Here is a 20,745-nt window from a genome sequence, read left to right on the forward strand (position 1 = left end):
CACATCTAATTCATCCAAAAAGTTACCCAGTGGTCCTGGGGGTCGATAGACAACTACAAAATGTATTTTAAGAGGGTAGGTAACAGTAACTGAATGAGATTTAAAGGAGCTGTTGATACCCAAAGATGGTAAAGGATTACATTTCCAATCATTAGAGATGAGCAGACCAGTACCTCCACCTCTTCCAGTCAAATAGGGGGAGTGAGAAAATGAGAAATTATTGGTGAGTGCTGCAGGTGTAGCAGTGTCCTCTGGTTTGATCCAGGTCTCTGTTAGGGCCATGATATTAAGCTTTGAATGACTAATAATAGAAGTAATGTAATTGTTTGTTTTAATTTGTTTACAGCAGACTGGCAATTCCAGAGACCAATAGAAAAATAAAGTAGTGTATTAGCAGATATAGGCAAAGTGCACAGGTTGTTAAGATTGCGCTTCCTACATTGTGTGATGTGTGGTTTGCGAGTGGTAGTGATTGTAGGGATCTGGAAACACATAGTAAGATTTGGTTATAAACAAAAAAACAACTGAAACAGAAATGAAACAAGAAGGAAAAAGATTAATCAAAACAATACTTATATTCCCTGCCGATGTCCCTGCCCGGTGGAGTTGCACGATAGAGTCAATGGTCTTTACACTCTTCAGTCTTCACACGAGGAGGGCTTAACTGGAGGGCTGCCGTGACCGCTGCCGTGATATAGATCTGCTTTTAACTCCCGCTGATTTAACTGCTTCTCACAAAGGGTATTTCTTTACACTCTCTTGGCTGGCGCTTGAACACACTTTACTGTTTATCACATCAAAGGTCTAAGCAAGCGGACAACAATGACAACGTATGCGAATAACGTATCTTTTAATGTTACTGTAAATACTTTAAAGGAATAGTTACCCCAAAAATGAAAATTCTGTCATTAATTACTCATCCTTGTGTTGTTCCAAACCTGTAAGGCCTTCGTTCATCTTCAGAACACAAATGAAGATATTTTTGATGAAATCTGAGAGCTCTCTGACCCTCCAAAGACAGCAAGGTAACTACTATGGTCAAGAGACACAAAAGTACCAAGATGATTGACAAAAAGTAGTCCATGTGACATCAGTGGTTTAACTGTAATGTTCTTCTTTTTTGAGCAAAGAAATCAAAAATAACAACTTTATTCCACATTTTCATCTCTAGTGCGCTGACACAGATCCGACGTGATGAAGTTGAACACACGTGTGTTGTGCCTTGAGCCTAGTGCCCAACCTCATCATGTGGGACCTGGGTCAGGGCCACCACAAGTGATGCAGCAGAGTTGAAAATGTGGAATAAAGTCGTTATTTTTAATTTCAAAACAAAGTATTCTCGTAGCTTCATACGATTACAGAGTTAAACCACTGATGCCACATACTTTGTCGATCATCTTGGTACTTTTGTGTGCCTTGACCATAGTAGTTACCTTGCTGTCTAATGACATCACGCATACAACCATTTTGTTTGAAAATAAACCTAAAACAATGGGTTTGCTTTCCATTACACTGAAAGTGTTATTAGAAAATGCTATATAAGAATATAAGTAATCTAAACGTAATTTAGGATTGGTTTAATAGTAAGTGACAGATGTTATACTGAGACTTATCTGAAATCAACTTATCTGTATTCATTTGCTTATTCAGGATGAAGGTAGTTGCAGCAGCGAAAAGCATAGTGTCAGTGAGAGTCGGGATGATTGCTCCATCTCTCAACATTTCCAGTGTCCAAAGTCAGATTGTCACAGCCTGGAGAAATTCTCTTACCACCCCCAACAAAAAACTAAAAATTTGTCTCTGCCAAGAGTGTTCAATTATAAAGATGGCACCAATTGCAAATGGCTCACATATTGTGAGGAGAATCATACATTGTATTGTTCAGAGTGTTAAGCATTTGCCAGGCCAGATGAAAGTAGTCCCTTCATAACTGGGATGCAGGACTGGAAGCATGTCGGCCAAAGAGGAGCATGAAAGGAGCAACATTCACAGTTTGTACAGAAGCCTATTTTTTAGGAGCATCAAAAGCTGATATAGCCAGTTTGCTACATGGTCCCCAGATAGCGTCCCGCAGAGATCAAGTACGGAAGAGATGGCTGGTGTTGGAACGTGATGATACAGTGAAGCTGATTGACTTAGCTACAGAGGGACACCGTCTGAAGCTGCTTACACCCTGCAGCAGCACTGATCATGGGAGCTTTTTAGAGTTGGTCATTTTACTTGGGAAATATTATACATGCATGAAGGAACATCTCACAGACTGCATAGAGAAAAGTAAGTGTGGCGGGGCGGTAAAGGGCAAGAATTGCCACTAGAATACAATAATTAGCACAGACTACGCCACCCTGTTTCTGTGAACGGGGAAATTTATACCCAAGATATAGCACACAGGTTCGTTACCACTGAATACAAGAGACGTGGATATAAATACAAAAGTGTGTGTGTGTGTGTGTGTGTGTGTGTGTTCCGCTGTGTTTCATTTTAATTGTTGTTGTTGAACTAAATATACATGTTTGACCTGTGCCATTGCATTTTTCTTTTCTGTCCCTTTAACCATTCTTCTGTATTGTCTGTCAGAAAAAAAGTACTTCTGCTTTTTTAATACTTGAGTACAATTTAAAGTTGTACTTTTTTACTCTTACTCAAGTATGTTTTTGACCAGATACATGTACTTTTAATTGAGTAAAATCTTTACTGAGTACTTGTTGAGTACTTTTTACACCTCTGGGGGTAAGCAGATATTTTTCTGTTCATATAGTTCATTTTTGGGTATACTATCACTTTGAGAAAGCTGACTCCACTGTGAGAGACACTACTGTCTCTCTCTCTCACACACACACACACACTGCAAAACTTTGCCCTTTGTTTTGTTTTCCCTGTTCCCTGGATTCACCTTTGCTGCCTTATTTTATTTTTCTGCATTTTGATCCTCATTTCTGAAACAGTGACTGTTGCACTTAAAAACACCCTATAAACCAGTCAGCACATTAGAGAAAGAGAAAGAGAAAGTAAATCAGCACTCGGATTTAGTCAATCGACCAGCATCACAAGAGTGGAGAAGCTTACCAACAGAAAAGAAACAAGTAAATAAAAAGATACTCCTGAGGTAAGTTGCATTTGTGGAAACAGTTGGCCTAATGTTTAGTTATGAATAATATGGATTATATTTAGACTTCGGGGAAAAACTAAATATTCATAATTTGTCATGTTTGTCATTACAGAATAATTTCAACCTTGAGCAGACTAAAATGGAAGCCGGTAGGAAATAAGAAGAGAATTAACCTTAATTACTGTAGTAGTGAATCATCTCTCATTGAAAACCTGATTATAGATAGATATAATTAATTTATATACGTTTAGAATTACTTTATATAATTAATGTATTTTTTCAATGTTTGATCAAGGAAGCTCAAGGGGTTGCGAAGTCAATTTTGCGAATGTAATAGTCAGCAGTCTGCTGATCTCTTTAGAAGCCCCAGTGATGTTCTTCGTGGACAAAGTTCGTGAATATCTGTGGAAGTCAAAGCCATGACAAGAAGAACTGGAATCAGCAGCATGGATACAGAAGCAACCGAGTTCAGATAAAGTGATCGATAAACATAGATGAAATGAGTGGTTTGAAAGTGATATGAGAGATATTATACCAATTGAAATGCTTATCTGTCAGTGTATCCAAACATTTATATTTCTACAATAATTATTATAATTATTGTAGAAATAATTTCTACAATAATTATAATAATTACAATAAGCTGCAGATCTTTTTTCTACTTTTTCTTTCAACACTGATTGGTTCAGTTTAAAATCTGCATTAAAAAATCTATATAATTTTCTTATTGCATGTTGCTGAATTTTTGTATTATTATTATTGCTCAAGTTTTTTGTGTTTTTTTACTAGCCTAGTATTTTTTATTATTTTGATTTATTAAACTTTACTCAAAATGTCATAATTTGCTCTTCCTGTGAAAAGACTCACCTTGACATCTGCGATGTAGGCCTATACTATGACGGTGTTTTAGTGCCATGTTAAAAAACAAAATTCTAAAATTACGAGATTGAAATTGTATATTATGAGAATAATGTCAAAGTACTATGAGAATAAATTCAAAATTATGAGAATAAAGTCGAAATAGTTTGATAACAAAGTCGAAATATTCCAAGAATGAAGTCGAAATGTTCCTTGAATAAAGTCAAAATGTTTTGAGAATAAAGTCAAAATTATGAGAATTAATTAGTAGGCTACGAGATTAAAGTTAGGATATAATATTTTGAGAGCATATATTCAGGCCGCCTATTGGCTCTCTGTCAATCCTGATTTTACTCGATCTCAGCGCATCTTTTGACACTGTAGACCATTCTCTTTTACACTCTCGATTGGAAAAAGTTTTTGGTGTTACTGACACTGCTTTAAATTGGTTCAGATCTTATCTATCAGATCGTAGGCAGTTTGTGTCCCTGGGTGGTTGCAGGTCCAATATTGGCTCAGTGCAGTTTGGTGTTCCACAGGGTTCAGTTTTGAGTCCCTTACTTTTTTAGTATGTACATTTTTCCCCTTGGGCTATTTCTAAGATCCCTTGGTCTTAAGTTTCATTTTTACGCAGATGACACTCAGATTATATTCACTCAAAACCTGGTGATAATTCGGCTGTTGCCTTTCTTGAACATTGCATATTGGAGGTAAAAATGGATGTCTCAAAATTGTATTTGTCTCAACAGTGACAAGACTGAGGTTATGCTGATTGGTTCACCCCATCAAATACGTAAAGCTAGTATTTTAAACTTAAAGATGGATGGGTCTATTATGGGGTTTCAAGCAAATAAAAAAATCTGGGGGTGATATTTGATTCAAACTTAACTTTTGATCCTCATGTTCAGAACACGTTTAAAGTATCGTTTTTTCACCTTAAGAAACATTGCAAGACTGCGTCCCATGTTATCTTTTTCTGTGGCTGAAAAACTGATCAATACGTTTCTCTTTTCACGAATTGACTACTGTAATGCTTTGCTTTTGGGGGTCCCAAAATCTACTCTAAACAAATTGCAGTATGTTCAAAATGCAGCTGCCAGAATCCTGACAAGTTCCAGGACAAGTGAGCACATCTCTCCAGTCTTGGAGTCCTTGCACTGGCTTCCGGTCAGGTTTGCGTTGATTTTAAAATTCTTATGTTTACCTACAAGGCCCTGCATGGTTTAGCTCCAGAATATCTGACTGAACTTTTAACTGTCTACACCCCAAGGCGTAATCTGCGCTCATTGGATTCTGGCTTTTTAACTATTCCTGTAACTCGTTTACACTCTATGGGTGACCGGGCCTTCTCTTCTGTGACACCTAAACTCTGGAACTCTCTTCCTACTGATATTAGACAGGCTGAATCCCTTAGTATTTTTAAATCTCTTAAAACGTATTTTTTCCGGTTAGCATATATGTGATATGTTTCTCTGATTGTCAATCTCAATGTATTTTCTCTGTATGTCTTGGTAAAGCCAAGATGTAACTCTTAAAGGTGCTATAGAAAATAAAGTTTATTATTATTATTATTGTGCATGCATGCAAATGGCCAGGGATATATTTCAAAGTCTTAGCTTTAACAATCTGTCTAGGTATGTGATGTTATAAATATACATTTTTTTTTAAATATATTATAGAGTTTGTTGTTTGTGTGTTTGAGTTTGTGTGAGAATAAATTAAACACGATCTGCGATGACATTATAGGCTGCGTTCCAGTCACTGATCTATGATAAAGAACATTATATATAGATCAATGGTTCCAGTCAGTTTTTTTATGCCCTTCACAAACTTCTCTCAATGTTGTTTACTCGGATGTACGTCATTGATTACATTGCATAAGCGCACACTACTGGGGAAACCCTGTTTGGGCTTAACTGGAACGTCCTAAGATTCAGCTTTTTGATTGAATTGAATTTATTTTCAATTGAATTTAAGGGCAGTTTCAGAGAATATTTCAATTTTTATAAATTGAAACTTCAACTTGACACAGGTTGGTCTTTCATTAACTTGATTTTGTTGTCAAAAATATCCAAACATTAACTTATTAATTGGCCAGACCGCCATTTCCCAGAAGCATTATGATCTTAAGTCGAGTGAAAAAAGACATTAGTTCATTCTATAAACTTTTTAATGAGAAGAAAAAAGAAAAAAACGCGACAGGTTCTTAAACTTTGACACCAAACACGTTCAACAAGTCTAACCTTGGCTCTTCCTTCTTTTCTTTTTGAGACACAAATCAAAAGTACTAGTTGTGAAATAATTGATTTTTGTTGACTGTTTATATATTGATATATATATTACTTGATATATTATTAGTTGCAGATTAAAGATTAAAACACATACACACTAAATATAAACACATTTTTCTAAAGTTTTTCACCCTACTTTTCAATGATCAGACCCCAGTGTAGGGGATTTTTAAGTGTCACATTGTGTGGTTTAATGACAGCGTTTGAAACTCAGTTTGGGGAAACACAGCCTTTAGCACCAAACTGTTATACAATGGATCAGAACCAGAGAAAGAGGAAATACACTGTAAGTGTGCACTTAAACGTGAAGTTTTGAATTGAAGTGTTGAAGAACATTTACAAAATTCTACATTATACTCTAAGAATCTACATCTATATTCAGAGATCACTGGGCCGAAAATACATCTCAAAATAGGCCCCAAAATCAATAATCAATTATCTTCATTATTAATAATAATTAATATATATTATACAGTCGAGTCTGTTAAGATCTCTCTGATGCATTCATTTTGCCTTTAAATGTGATTTTATCGAATTTATTTACTTTAAATGGAATATGTTTGTCATTATGTAACCCATTAACGTCAGGAGTTTTGTTGTGTTTACTGACAGCTGCGTGTCACAGAAACGCGGTTTGTCCCTCTGTGCTCGCCGTGAGCAGGTGATATGCAGGTCAAAGGTCAGTCCAGTGCAGCAGACAAGATGGATGTCAGCCAAGCAAAACAAGAACATCTACTCGCATTAAAAGGTACTGCGAGGGTTTCCCTTTTCTCACTAGAGTACCGAAAGAGCAGCTCGCTCATTAATATCACTGAAATATCACTGTAGCTGTGATCATGCCTGCTAACTGCTAATGCTAATCATTTCTGCTGAGAAGAGACTCTTTCTCAAACAAACCTACCGTTTGAGCCACGGTACAGTGTTTACTATAGTATTTACTATAGTGTTTCTAATTGTTTTTCAGAGTCCGTCTCTTAGATCGTATCTGTTAATGTGCGTCTAGTAAGTTTTTCATTTAGTTGTCCTGAAGTACACAAGTGACAGACAGATTTCTGTCGTTTATTGAGTCGAGGATTGAATTAGATCGTAACGAAGCACTTCGAAGTCATGTTTACCGAGGTTCATCTTCATAATCTCTTCTGGGTTGAATCTCAAATAACCCTGAATCTGTTCTACAGCCTTCTGTTATCTCATCATTTTCAGACTGCCCAAATGAATGAAGAACACTTAATAATTATATCATGGTTATTATTTTGGTATACTTATACATCAACATCAGATTGATTATAGAGTATTATATATGGGTGATTGTCATTACTCTATTACATTTAGCTACATACAAGTTACATGAACTTATTATTATTACAGAGTGCAATCAATCTTAGTTCTCCTGACATTTAAATACATATTCTCATTATACTGAAAATACCCGTTTATTGCTTTGCTGGTCCTTGCATCAACTGAGCATTTACAACTTATCATCATTGAATATGTCATATTAAGAGTCTCTTATGTTTCTCTCTCCAGTGATGCGTCTGACCAAACCCACACTGTTTACAAACATGCCAGTGACGTGTGAGGACCGAGATCTTCCAGGTACAGTCCAATGATGCATACATTAACTTGATCTTATTACTAATCAAGAGACATTTGAAGAAAACACAGATTTTGTGAAATCAAATACAGAGTCATTGGTCAAAAATTCATTGTCGAATTCATATTAAAACCAGAGGTCCCCAAACTGTTCACTATGAAGGGCTGAAATTCAACTTTATTGAATATAGTACGATAGATCAGGGGTTTGCAGTGTTTGTTTTCCTTCTGCAGGTGAAAGGTGATCTCTCTCAGCCGTGCTCCAGAGCCGCATGTCACTGTGACAGTTCAGAGCAGCACTTCTATATATAAAAGGGCTGAAATATGTTCCCCTGTAAATCAGCACGAATGAGAGTGTAATGCATACACACTGCTTGCAATCAGTTTGCTCGGTAATTGCTCAGAATTTGATGATTTATTCATGTTGATGTTATATTTGTCATACAGGAGATGTTATACATCTGGAGATTTATGCATTGTGGCAAATCATGGCCTGTCAAAAATGGCTGCTCATGCATGGATATGACCTTGATAAAACGATCTGTTGATGTAGATGTCTAGAAGGATCTAAATCTCAGAGGAGGTTTTAAAGCTCAGTATATCATATGTCTGCAGGTGATTTGTTTGTACGACTCATGAAAGACGACCCATCGACCGTGAAGGGGGCAGAAACACTGATCCTCGGGGAGATGCTCACGCTGCCACAGAACTTTGGGTGATGTAAAATCAGTTTATATGCATATTGAGAACTGAAAAGTCTCTCAATTGTTGATTTGTTTATGAGTACATGGCGCTTTCCACAAACGGGGTACACTTTAGTATTGCTTGAACTTGTAAAATATTTAGATATAGATAATGGCATATATAAAATATATAATGGCAAAATATTTTTTTTTGCCTCTAAAATTATATTATTGATAATTAGAACTATTAGATTTGTTTGATTAACTATAATCTAATAATCATTATAATCTAGTTTAAAACACATCAAATGTTTGTATTCTCCATCCCAAATCAGAAAATTAGCAATTTCCTAGCAAAATAAGGTAAATAAATAATGCTGCAATATATTTGTTAAAGTATTTATTAATCTTTGCTAAAAATAAAATAATATTTCGTTTATTCAGTTCAACTTTTAAGTCCATGAAATTGAATTTTATTTGATAGACATTGAATTAAGTTTTAAATAATGCTTTAGAAGTATTTTTTTGTAAGTTATTTATTGCTAATGTCAAAAAAAAAAAAATAGAACCGTATTGCAAAGTGTTACCAAAAATGGTAAAATAACAGAAATGAAGTGTATAGACTGCAGTTTACAAATCCCACGAACAGAATAGAAATAATCAGCTCATCTAGTATTTCAGCTGACCTTGGTGTTACACACCTCACATTCTGTGTGCTATTCGTGGAAAGTGCCACATGCCCGTTTTTTCTCACTATTTCCTGTACAGAAATATTTTCCTTGGCGAGACCTTCTCCAGTTACATCAGCGTGCACAACGACAGCAATCAAGTGGTCAAAGATATTCTTGTGAAGGTACCGGCTTGTGGGAAGTGCTCGAGTATCTCCAGCAGCTGTGGCAGCTGTTTTGATCTCCCATGATTCTCTCCTCTCTCCTCTCTCAGGCGGACCTGCAGACGAGCTCCCAGAGGTTAAATCTATCTGCTTCAAACTCTGCTGTTTCAGAGCTCAAGCCCGAGTGCTGCATTGATGATGTCATCCACCACGAGGTCAAGGAGATCGGGACACACATGTACGTAACTCCTGATGCTCTAAACACTCAAAGCCTTTAGTTCTTAGTAATGTAATTCAGGATCGCATTCATATAATAAAGCTTATGACAGTTTTTAAATCCAGTGTTGTTATTGTTAACGAAAACAAAGTATTAAAAATAATTTTTTGTATTTTAGATAAAACTGAAATAAAATGGGTTCTATTAATTAGTGCTGTCAAACGATTAATTGCGATTAATCGCATCCAAAATAAACGTTTTTGTTTACATAATATATTTGTGTTTACTGTGTATATTTATTATGTATATATAAATAGGTGTACACACATGCATGTATATATTTAAGAAAAATAAGTTGTTTGTTTAAAATATTTTTATATATAATATAAATTATATGACTAAATATATAAATGTAAATAGTTTTGAAATGTATACTGCATGTGTGTGTGTTTATATATACATAATAAATATACACAGTACACACACATATTATGTAAACAAACTTTTATTTTGAATGCGATTAATTACGATTAATCATTTGACTGCACTAATATTAATATAATAAAGGTTTCTAATCAAATAATGATAGTTTGTGAATCTAGTGTTGACTAAATTGACTAAATTAAATACAGTTATTGTTCACTAAAATAATTGTAATTTTTTAGTAAGTTATGTAGAGTTGAAATAAAATAAAAAATAAATATTAGATAAATGTAAAAAAAAACCTGACTGAAAAACTAACTGAAGCAAATAAGCTTAAAGTACTAATTAACTAAAATTGTAATAAAAAATACAGTTAAAAGCAAACAGAAATATTAAAAGCTAATAAAAATGTCAAAAGCACTTAATAAAATGATTAAAATGTAAACTAAAATTAAATACAAAAATAAAGATATGAAAGAATTTTGTACATTGTAATAAATAATATAATATAATAAATAATATACACTCAGATCTAACCAAATCCCGTTTTCACAAACCAGTCAGTTGGATACATGGGAAAAATCATATTTTGGCTTTATATCTCAGTGGAAGCCTGTTTCTATGGAGGAAAATCAGTAGCTAAACTCGAGAGGTTGAAGATCTGAATGTGAGAACGTGTCATATTAATATTTGTATTTGTAAGTTAAAATTTACACTCACAGCACTGATGTGAAAAGCTGAATCTTTCAATTTGCACACACAGACAATGATCAAAACACCCGTGTTTTGAATTGGAAGTTGTAGATTAATAGTCACAAATGTGTAGAATGACATTCACACAAAGAAAATGACATACAAGTTTACGACATATTTACTTTTGCACTTTACTTCAGTTTCTCTGCACAAGTCGGCACTTACAACCTCTCAGATCTGGAAGTACAAGTTCAAATCCTAGCGCTCTGACTTTTGCTACTCTTTTTGCGGTATTCTGTTGCAAAACTCACTTGTGCACTTGTATATGCAGATGTGAGAGAGCAGAGCTGGGGGCGGGGCTTTGGTGCGAATGAAGACATTTTATTGGTTGATGCCCGACCAATGAACAACGTCAATTCTTTTCACTGAATATCCTTAGCTTTGACATGATTTTAAGACACTGCATTCATTTTGCCATTCAGGTATTATCTAGTAGACAAATAATGCAACATATTTTATATGTATATCCCACTGCGTATTGCAGAGTAAACTCGCTTTACCAGAGCATGCTTTGATCTCACCGCCACGCGGTCACGTGGTTCATGGAGCTATCAATAGTACTAATCTAAACGTTTTATCAATATGCTTGAAATGTATTAATTGGGACAGACAGCAGTTTCGTTATATATGCAGCGATTTCTAGTAATTTGTAACACATAAAGTGCATTGATTATGCATGGATAACTGCGTTGACCAATGACTATGCCTTACAATAGCATTTTATACTGGAAAATGGAACAGCATTATGTTCTCTTGCTCCTCCTTGGCAGTTAAATGTGACTAAACAATTAAGTGTAGTGATGGGATTTATGGCTCTTTGAGGGGATCCGGATCTTCGCGATCCGTTCCTTTCAAAGAGCCGTTCAAAAGAACGGCTCTTTTTAAATATTTAGTCAGTTTTAAGAAGCCAGCTTGGGGGCATCTCAGTTTATCCTGGAAATAATCACTGGGAGATAAAGTAGATAAAATTCTAATAAATAAAATGGAAATGTCTACATACTACTGTAAACTTTGCAAATAGGACATCAGCCCCTTCAAGTCAATGAACAATAACAAAGTGGGCTGCAATGAATGTCTGTGACAGCTGACAATGACAGAGGCGCGCAGGGTTTTTTTTCCACTGGAGTCCTACTCACGTGAAGGATGCGTGCACAACTAATAACTAATATCATCACGCTATAAAGGGTTTGCCTGCGCTGGGTGCGCCCCTCCCCCTATAACTGTTCTGTCTCGCGGAGGAGCTCATTTGTGTGCATCTGTGTGAAACACGCATAGGAAAAAAGAACGACAGAAAGAACGGCTCCCCTCCAGCCGCGACTCGGCTCCCATCGTTCATGTTTATGAGCCGTTCAAAAGAATCGGTTCGTTCGCGAACGTCACAACTCTAATTAAGTGTAACTTTTAACCAATAAAATAACTGTACTACGTTAACTCAGTCCTGTTTAGTTAATTTGAAGAGATCATGGTACTAAATAATATGCGCAATAATTATGATCCATGAATGACCATTTGAAATATAACATTTTCTAATATGGTTATTAGTTATACTACAATAACTGTAGTATTTAGGTTTAAATTCCAGTGCAAAGAGGCACGCTTTAAATTAGAGGCATTTGGTGGCCAGAAAGATAATATTCATATGCAATTCCATTGCTTAAACACTAGATGGCCTTGTTGATGTTTAATAAATACATGTATTTAGCTCTACTAGTTGCTCAAAACAGTATTTCTGGTCATAAGTGCTTATTTTTTAGGTTTTGCTGTTTAATGTACATTTAGACATTATTAAACACTCGATTTTTATTAAAAAATAATAATAATAATGTTGCATTTAAAAAGGTTCATTACTGACAAGCAAATTAGGAATTTAACCCAATGAAGAAGTTAAAATTATTTTTACAAAACATAAAAATAATAAAAACAGCATTATATTGCAACTCTGGTAGAGTGATATGCAGTGGGATATACATATAAAATATGTTGCATTATTTGTCTACTAGATAATACCTGAATGGCAAAATGAATGCAGTGTCTTAAAATCCTGTCAAAGTTAAGGATATTCAGTGAAAAGAATTGACGTTGTTCATTGGTCGGGCATCGACCAATAAAATGTCTTCATTCGCACCAAAGCCCCGCCCCCAGCTCTGCTCTCTCACATCTGCATATACAAGTGCACAAGTGAGTTTTGCAACAGAATACCGCAAAAAGAGTAGCAAAAGTCAGAGCGCTAGGATTTGAACTTGTACTTCCAGATCTGAGAGGTTGTAAGTGCCGACTTGACGTTGTGCAGCGAAACTGAAGTAAAACTGCAAAAGTAAATATGTCGTAAACATGTGTGTATGTCATTTTCTTTGTGTGAATGTCATTCTACACATTTGTGACTATTAATCTACAACTTCCAATTCAAAACACGGGTGTTTTGATCATTGTCTGTGTGTGCAAATTGAAAGATTCAACTTTTCACATCAGTGCTGTGAGTGTAAATTTTAACTTACAAATACAAATATTAATATGACAAGTTCTCACATTCAGATCTTCAACCTCTCGAGTTTTGCTACTGATTTACCTTTATATGTTTCCACCACTGAATAAAAAAATAAATAAAAAAATTGTATCTCTCAATTCTGACTTTAATTCTCAGAATTGCATGGTTTAATCCTGCAATTCTGCGAAATAAAGTCAGAAACGAGAGATATTATGTAATTGAGTGATTCTATCAGAATTAGAAGGGTGTTTCTCACAGTTCTGACTTTATAACACACAATTGCAAGTTAATTCAGAATTGTGAGATGTAAGCTCTCAATTCTATTTCTTCCCCTCACAATGGACTTTACATAAGTCGGAATTGCGATATCGCAATAACCTTTTTTAATATGTTTTAATTCAGTAGCAGAAACGGGCTTCCATACCTATAACTACTTTAAGATTAGAATTATGGGATGTTACTGAAACCAAATGCATTGCAAATGCTGTTACATGCAGCGACGATTATGTTGCTACCAAAACCATTTTAAGATGCATGTAGGAAATGCTGTTGTCCTCACCATGTTTCTCATCTGACTCCAGCTTGGTCTGTGCCGTCAGTTACACCACTCAGACCGGAGAGAAGCTCTACTTCAGGAAGTTCTTCAAGTTTCAGGTGAGTTTATTTCCTCCTCCGCTCAGTCATTCTGCGCTGTGATTGGACGCCGGCTCCACGCATCACTCCCTTTTCATTTACACTAAAGCATGAGATGTTGTGCTGCTCGGTACATCAGAAGAATGTCTGCAGAGTGTTGTGTGTTACACTGAATGTGTCATGGATTCTGCTGAGGTGCAATCAAACTATTTCAACTCTATTTTGAACCAGGTTCTCAAGCCTCTAGATGTAAAAACCAAATTCTACAATGCTGAGGTAAGTTTAGTTTACATTCATATGTGCGTTTATAACATTTCAAGAATTATTTAAAGAATCATACTGTTTAACCTCCTTTTTTGTTTTTTGCACTGCCTCGCTGCTTATGAAATAATTTATAGTGAGGCTATGCTTTTTAAGAACCCATTCTTATTTGATATCTCTTTTTTTAGTAGTGTGTGTTTCATTCATAATTAGTTGTTTTGTTCACATTTACACGGTCTCGAAAAGAAAACTGACATGTAGTCATTTTCTGGTGCATGTAACCTCCACTTCTCTAATGTTTATTTCTGTGTTTTATTCCTCCATTAGAGTGACCTCAGTTCAGTGGTAATTGTTTCCCTTCTCATTGCAACTTTTTTCTTTCTTTCAGCGTAACCTTTCTTTCCTTCTCTTTAAAGTATGTTGAAACAAGCAAGAAGAAAACATGAGAAAAGTATTTCAGTAGTCAATAAGTCATGTATTATTATCCCATTAGTTAAACATGTGTGTTTTTTGCATTTGCCATTATTGCCATAACTTTTATTGGATAAAATGTTATTTTGTTAACATTTGGAAAGGGTACACTACCTATAACAGTAACCTAAAAAAGGCTATAAATGTTTCATTAATATTAATAATAACCATTAGCCCGAGAGCCCAAGTCAAAATTAAGTTGTTTAAAAAGGAGGAATAGACAGACTGTAATTTATTTTTACACCACATTTTCTCAGTTCAAACCATTCTTGAGATGTGATAATTTAGAAATGTTATTTTTGTGGAAAAAAAAAGAGTTGTCCAAATAATGCTGATAATCTCCGAGTCTCGAGGAATATTTTCCTTCTGTTTTCCTTGTTTCCTCTCAATGCTTTTGCTTCAGCGCTCACTAAATCAATCATACATGTCTGACTCTGGAGAAAACATGTGCACTCTTTTGTTTTCGTAGTTCTCTATTTTTGTTTTTTTTATTGATTTGACAGATTGTACACTCTCTTACTGTATATTTCATTAGAATCAACTGTAATGAAGTAAAGAGTTTAAAGAGATGCTGTGACGTGTTATAATCTAATTGCAAATGCAGACTTTCAAAATTGTTGTTGTTTTTTATTATTATTGAATGAATCAAGCTTTGGCGTGGGATCTTTGCTTCATACTGTAACAATAACAATACTTCTGTCAAAAGGTGCTGTTGATCCACAGGCATGAACTAACCTCTACTTGTGATGCTCAAAATATTACTAATCTACCATCTGGAGATCAACTGGGCAAACAGCTGCTTTATTTGGCTCTCTGCAAAAATTCCCCAAATATCACTTGAGCTTGTGTGAAGAGCTTGATTTGACGGGCCTCATTCAAAGACTATTACATGATAATGACTCAACTTCAGCCACACTCAGATCTGAAATCACTGTATGAACACATGCTTGTAGTTAATGGTAAATTAATTATTAATTTGCATGAAGTCTTTATGTGGAGCCCTTCAAGTAAAGTATCTCTCCAGGATATTGTGTACATACAGTACTGCATGAAATCTTACCAGGGCTGAATAAATGATTGGATCTCAGCAGCGGTCTGATTTGATGCTTTTGACCTTTGACCCTCCAGACGGATGAGGTGTTTCTAGAGGCGCAGATCCAGAACATCACTACATCCCCAATGTTCATGGAGAAAGTCTCTCTGGAGCCTTCTATGATGTACAACGTGACTGAGCTCAACAATGTGTCTGCTGGCATTGACAGGTAACATTTACAAATGATTGGGTCCATATATATTTGTGATATGTGACTGTTCAGAAGTTGGGGATTGATTTTTCTTCTTCAGTAAGGAGACATTTGTTACAAATGTTTCAAAATATTTCTGTTTCAAATAAATGCTGTTCTTTTTTTAACTCACTTTCCATTAAAAAAATCCAGAAAAAAAGGTATAAATGTTTCCAGAAAAATCTAAAGCAGCACCAGAAATGTTTCTTGAGCAGTAAATCAGAATATTACAAAGATTGCTGAAGATCATGTGACACTGAAAAATGCTGAAAATTCAGCTTTGATCACAGGAATAAATTACGTTTTAACATATTTAAAATGTGTAAATCAACTTTTTGATATATATATATATATATATATATATATATATATATATATATATATATATTTACAGGTGCTGATCATATAATTAGAATATCATCAAAAAGTTGATTTATTTCACTAATTCCTTTCAAAAAGGGAAACATGTATATTATATTCATTCATTACAGACAGACTGACATATTTCAAATGTTTATTTCTTTTAATTTTGATGATTATAACTGACAACTAAGGAAAATCCCAAATTCAGTGTCTCAGAAAATTAGAATATTACTTAAGAACAATACAAAGAAAGGATTTTTTTTAAATCTTGGCCAACTGAAAAGTATGCACATGAAAAGTATGAGCATGTACAGCACTCAATACTTAGTTGAGGCTCCTTTTGCCTGAATTACCGCAGCAATGCGGCTTGGCATGGAGTCGATCAGTCTGTGGCACTGCTCAGGTGTTATGAGAGCCCAGGTTGCTCTGATAGTGGCCTTTAGCTCTTCTGCATTGCTGGGTCTGGCATATCGCATCTTCCTCTTCACAATACCCCATAGATTTTCTATTGGGGTTAAGGTCAGGCGTGTTTGCTGGCCAATTAATAACAGGGATGCCATGGTCCTTAAATCAGCTACTGGTAAAAAACTCCATAAAGTTGGTCAGCAGCAGGAAGCATGAAGTGCTCTAAAACTTCCTGGTATACGGCTGCGTTGACCTTGGACCTCAGAAAACACAGTGGACCAACACCAGCAGATGACATGGCACCCCAAACCACTGACTGTGGAAACTTTACACTGGACCTCAAGCAACGTGGATTGTGTACCTCTCAACCTCCAGACTCTGGCACCCTGATTTACAAAGGAAATGCTAAATTTACTTTCATCAGAGAACATAACTTTGTACCACTCAGCAGCAGTCCAGTCCCTTTTGAAGCGAGACGCTTCTGACGCTGTCTGTTGTTCAAGAGTGGCTTGACACAAGGATGGTGACAGCTGAAACCCATGTCTTGCATACGTCTGTGCGTAGTGGTTCTTGAAGCACTGACTCCAGCTGCAGTCCACTCTTTGTGAAATCTCCCCCACATTTTTGAATGGGTTTTGTTTCACAATCCTCTCCAGGGTGCGGTTATCCCTATTGCTTGTACACTCTTTTCTACCACATCTTTTCCTTCCCTTCGCCTCTCTATTAATGTGCTTGGACACAGAGCTCTGTGAACAGCCAGCCTCTTTTGCAGTGACCTTTTGTGTCTTGCTCTCCTTGTGCAAGGTGTCAATGGTCGTCTTTTGGACAACTGTCAAGTCAGCAGTCTTTCACCATTATTATGTAGCCTACAGAACTAGACTGAGAGACCATTTAAAGGCGTTTGCAGGTGTTTTGAGTTAATTAGCTGATTAGAGTGTGGCACCAGGTGTCTTCAATATTGAACCTTTTCACAATATTCTAATTTTCTGAGATACTGAATTTGGGATTTTCCTTAGTTGTCAGTTATAATCAAAATTAAAAGAAATTAACATTTCAAATATATCAGTCTGTGTGTAATGAATGAATATAATAAGTTTCACTTTTTGAATGGAATTGGTGAAATAAACTTTTTGATGATATTCTAATTATATGACCAGCACCTGTGTATATATTACAATAGAAATTTTAAATGAATAATCTGTCATATACAGTTTTACTGTATTTTTAATCAGCCTTGATAAATGCAGCCTCGGTGAGCATATTAGAAATTTATTTTGAATTTTTTTTTTTTTAATATACTAACTCCAAACTTTTGAACAGTAGTGTAGTTAAATAAAGGAATGTTTTGGGTTGAATACAGTTCATGTGACATTAAATTTGTGACATGTCCATTGCCACAGAAAATAATGCTGACTTGTCCCTCAGATTGTAAAAATGAACAAAAATCATGTTTACAGTAATGCACTGACATCTATTGTAATTGCATCAGATAATTGTTGTAGAAGTAAACTATTGCTTTCTGAATGTCAAAGTCTTGTAAATAGTAAAACAATTTGCTCTACAAATCAGTGTTTATGATTATGATGAAAAATTCATATGATAACAAAAACCAGTTTGCAGTATCTGATATACTGATGGACACAACAGAACGATTTTCCTATTGACTTGATTCTGCCCACAAATATTCACTGAACAGTGTTAAATGTGACCGCAGCTGTACACGGAGCGGCCACACACTTGTTGGGGTTAGACTCATGTGCAACTTCTTCTTCTGTCTCTACAGCGAGTCCACGTTTGGGAGGATGTCGTATCTGCAGCCGCTGGACACAAGGCAGTATTTGTACTGTCTGAAGCCCAAGCCAGAGTTTGCGGAGAAGGCCGGGGTCATCAAGGGGGTGACGGTGATTGGCAAACTAGACATCGTGTGGAAAACCAACCTTGGGGAGAGAGGACGTCTACAGACCAGCCAGCTCCAGAGAATGGTGCACTGGATTTAGCATGGATTTAAAAAAAATAAATCATAATAAAGACTTGCAAGAGTTCAACTTATTTAATCAGATTAATTATTTCATCAGTCCTTTCCACACAAAGCAGCAAAAAAGTGACTTTTTAAAGTAATGCATTACAATATCGCGTTACTAATTGCATAACTTTATGGAAAGTAATGCATTACGTTACTTTTTGTCATGTGAACAGGGCTTGCATATTTGTTTTTTAATAACAAAACCCCTAAAGTTATGTTTTTTTTGTCAACTGTAAAGGCTCTTTCACACCAAAAGTGAAATTAATAAGACTCAGGCCATCTTTAGCACGAGAGGTGTCAGTGAATAAATTGGAAAACTGCAATATTTAATAGTAATGCATTACTAGTTACTTGAAAAAGTAATCTGATTACCTAACTCATGATACTTGTAATGTGTTCCCGTCTTCTCTTGTAGGCTCCTGGATATGGTGACGTCAGGCTCTCTCTGGAGTTGATCCCAGACACGGTCAGTCTAGAGGAGCCCTTCGACATCACCTGTAAAATCACAAACTGCAGGTGAGCTGTGCGTCTGGCTGTTTGTTCGATGTGTAAGCTGTGGGTGTTAAGAGCTGGTTTGCTCCCTGTCAGTGAGAGGACCATGGATCTGGAGCTGGAGATGTGTAACACTCGCTCCGTTCACTGGTGTGGGGTGTCCGGCAGACAGCTGGGGAAACTCAGCCCCAGCGCCTCCCTCTCCATCCCTCTCACACTACTGTCCTCCGTCCAGGGTTTACAGGTACGCCAAACTCAGACTTCAGCAGGCGGCTTTCATCATGCATGTACAGCAGAGGTTAAATCTACAAGTTGAGAAATCCTTTTTCAGTCCCACAGGATGCTGAAATGAAATCTGAATCAGAATAGGATTTTACTGAATTATAATGCTAAAAAAGTCACACAACAGAAGAATTTCATTAGTCCAACAAGTAATGTAGATGTAATGTTTTGGTAATGAATTGGAACTATTTATGCCTTTTTTTTTCAACTGAATCAACACATTTCTCTTAAATGACAATACTGTAACTTTTTTATTTTTTCTAAAGCGCTGCAAGATGTTCATCACATTATTTTCAGAATAGTTTATAAAAAATAAATATTGAGAAACATAATTAGGGGATACATTTTGCTCGTCTACAGTGACTCATGTATAGAAAATTAATGTTTTAAATATGATTAAATCAATTAAATACACATTTCTGTAGGCGATATTTCAAACATTGAATATTAATATCATTAAATGTTTCAAGATAAAAAAAATATAACGTTTTATGTATGCTGATAGCATGCTTATGAGTTTTCATATTGAAAAATGCAGCAATTATATGAATGTGAAAACATTTTAATTGAATTCCATGTTATGTATTATGTTTATGTTACATTGTTATGTATGTATAAATATATTTTCTAAATATTATGTACTACATACTATGTATATTATATACATATATAGTCAGTAGCTTATTTGATATTTAGCAGCTTTGTGTGTGAAATGACTGACAGCACCTGCTATAACATGCCAAGAGGTTAGCCAATCAGAACAGTCATGTCATGCAAAGAGTCTCTTAAAGGTACAGTGTTCCAAAAAATGGGATCAGAGAAAAGGTAGCACGATTACCGAAACAGTCATGTAAAATTAAATAAAATAATTATGTTTAGATGCAATAATCATCATTACTGGGGTACAATTAAATGACATAAAAGTGTAGCATATGACCTCTTTAAAAACTAGATTTTTTCGCCTCATTTCTGTTTTTTAGAGCATATCAGGGCTGAGGCTAACGGACAGCTTCCTGAAGAGGACGTATGAATATGATGACATCGCACAGGTCTGTGTGGTGTGTCCATACACCAGTCCAGAGAGCTGAAAACCCCTGTGGCACTGTGTGTCAGTGGACCAACTCCCAGCTCTTCTGCATCTGTTCACAGAACACCTGTACCTTTAAGCTTGCTGTTTTAAAATCTCTATTTTAAGCCCAATTAATCATGATTTTAACCGTCTGCCAATGTAAATAAAATGTAAATGAGAAAAGTGTTAAAACAATTATAAAGGCTTCCTGAAACATTT

The 20,745-nt window shown here is 35.6% G+C and overlaps 1 protein-coding gene and 1 long non-coding RNA gene across 4 annotated transcripts; both read left to right on the forward strand.

The window, feature by feature from the left end:
- Positions 1-2,847: 2,847 nt before the first annotated feature.
- Positions 2,848-3,694, forward strand: LOC132127420 (uncharacterized). Its single transcript, XR_009427525.1, has 3 exons — positions 2,848-3,106; positions 3,222-3,258; positions 3,405-3,694. It is a non-coding gene; the product is annotated as an uncharacterized LOC132127420 (long non-coding RNA).
- A 3,176-nt stretch (positions 3,695-6,870) lies between these two features.
- Positions 6,871-20,744, forward strand: LOC132127360 (trafficking protein particle complex subunit 13-like). 3 transcript variants are annotated; one of them, XM_059539189.1, is made up of 13 exons: positions 6,871-7,006; positions 7,786-7,854; positions 8,467-8,566; positions 9,303-9,387; positions 9,477-9,604; positions 13,826-13,898; positions 14,109-14,153; positions 14,466-14,483; positions 15,738-15,871; positions 18,444-18,642; positions 19,099-19,199; positions 19,272-19,419; positions 20,438-20,744. In XM_059539189.1, exons 1-13 carry the CDS (start codon positions 6,925-6,927, stop codon positions 20,543-20,545), a joined length of 1,290 nt encoding a protein of 429 aa, XP_059395172.1. In that variant the 5' UTR covers positions 6,871-6,924; the 3' UTR covers positions 20,546-20,744. The 3 variants fall into 3 exon arrangements, with proteins under 3 accessions (XP_059395172.1, XP_059395174.1, XP_059395175.1); XM_059539192.1 differs by lacking the exon at positions 6,871-7,006 and adding an exon at positions 7,097-7,172; XM_059539191.1 differs by lacking the exon at positions 14,466-14,483.
- The last annotated feature ends 1 nt before the right edge of the window (position 20,745 follows it).

This window comes from Carassius carassius, chromosome 45, assembly GCF_963082965.1.
Source record: "Carassius carassius chromosome 45, fCarCar2.1, whole genome shotgun sequence".
In the NCBI taxonomy this organism is placed as follows: domain Eukaryota; kingdom Metazoa; phylum Chordata; class Actinopteri; order Cypriniformes; family Cyprinidae; genus Carassius; species Carassius carassius.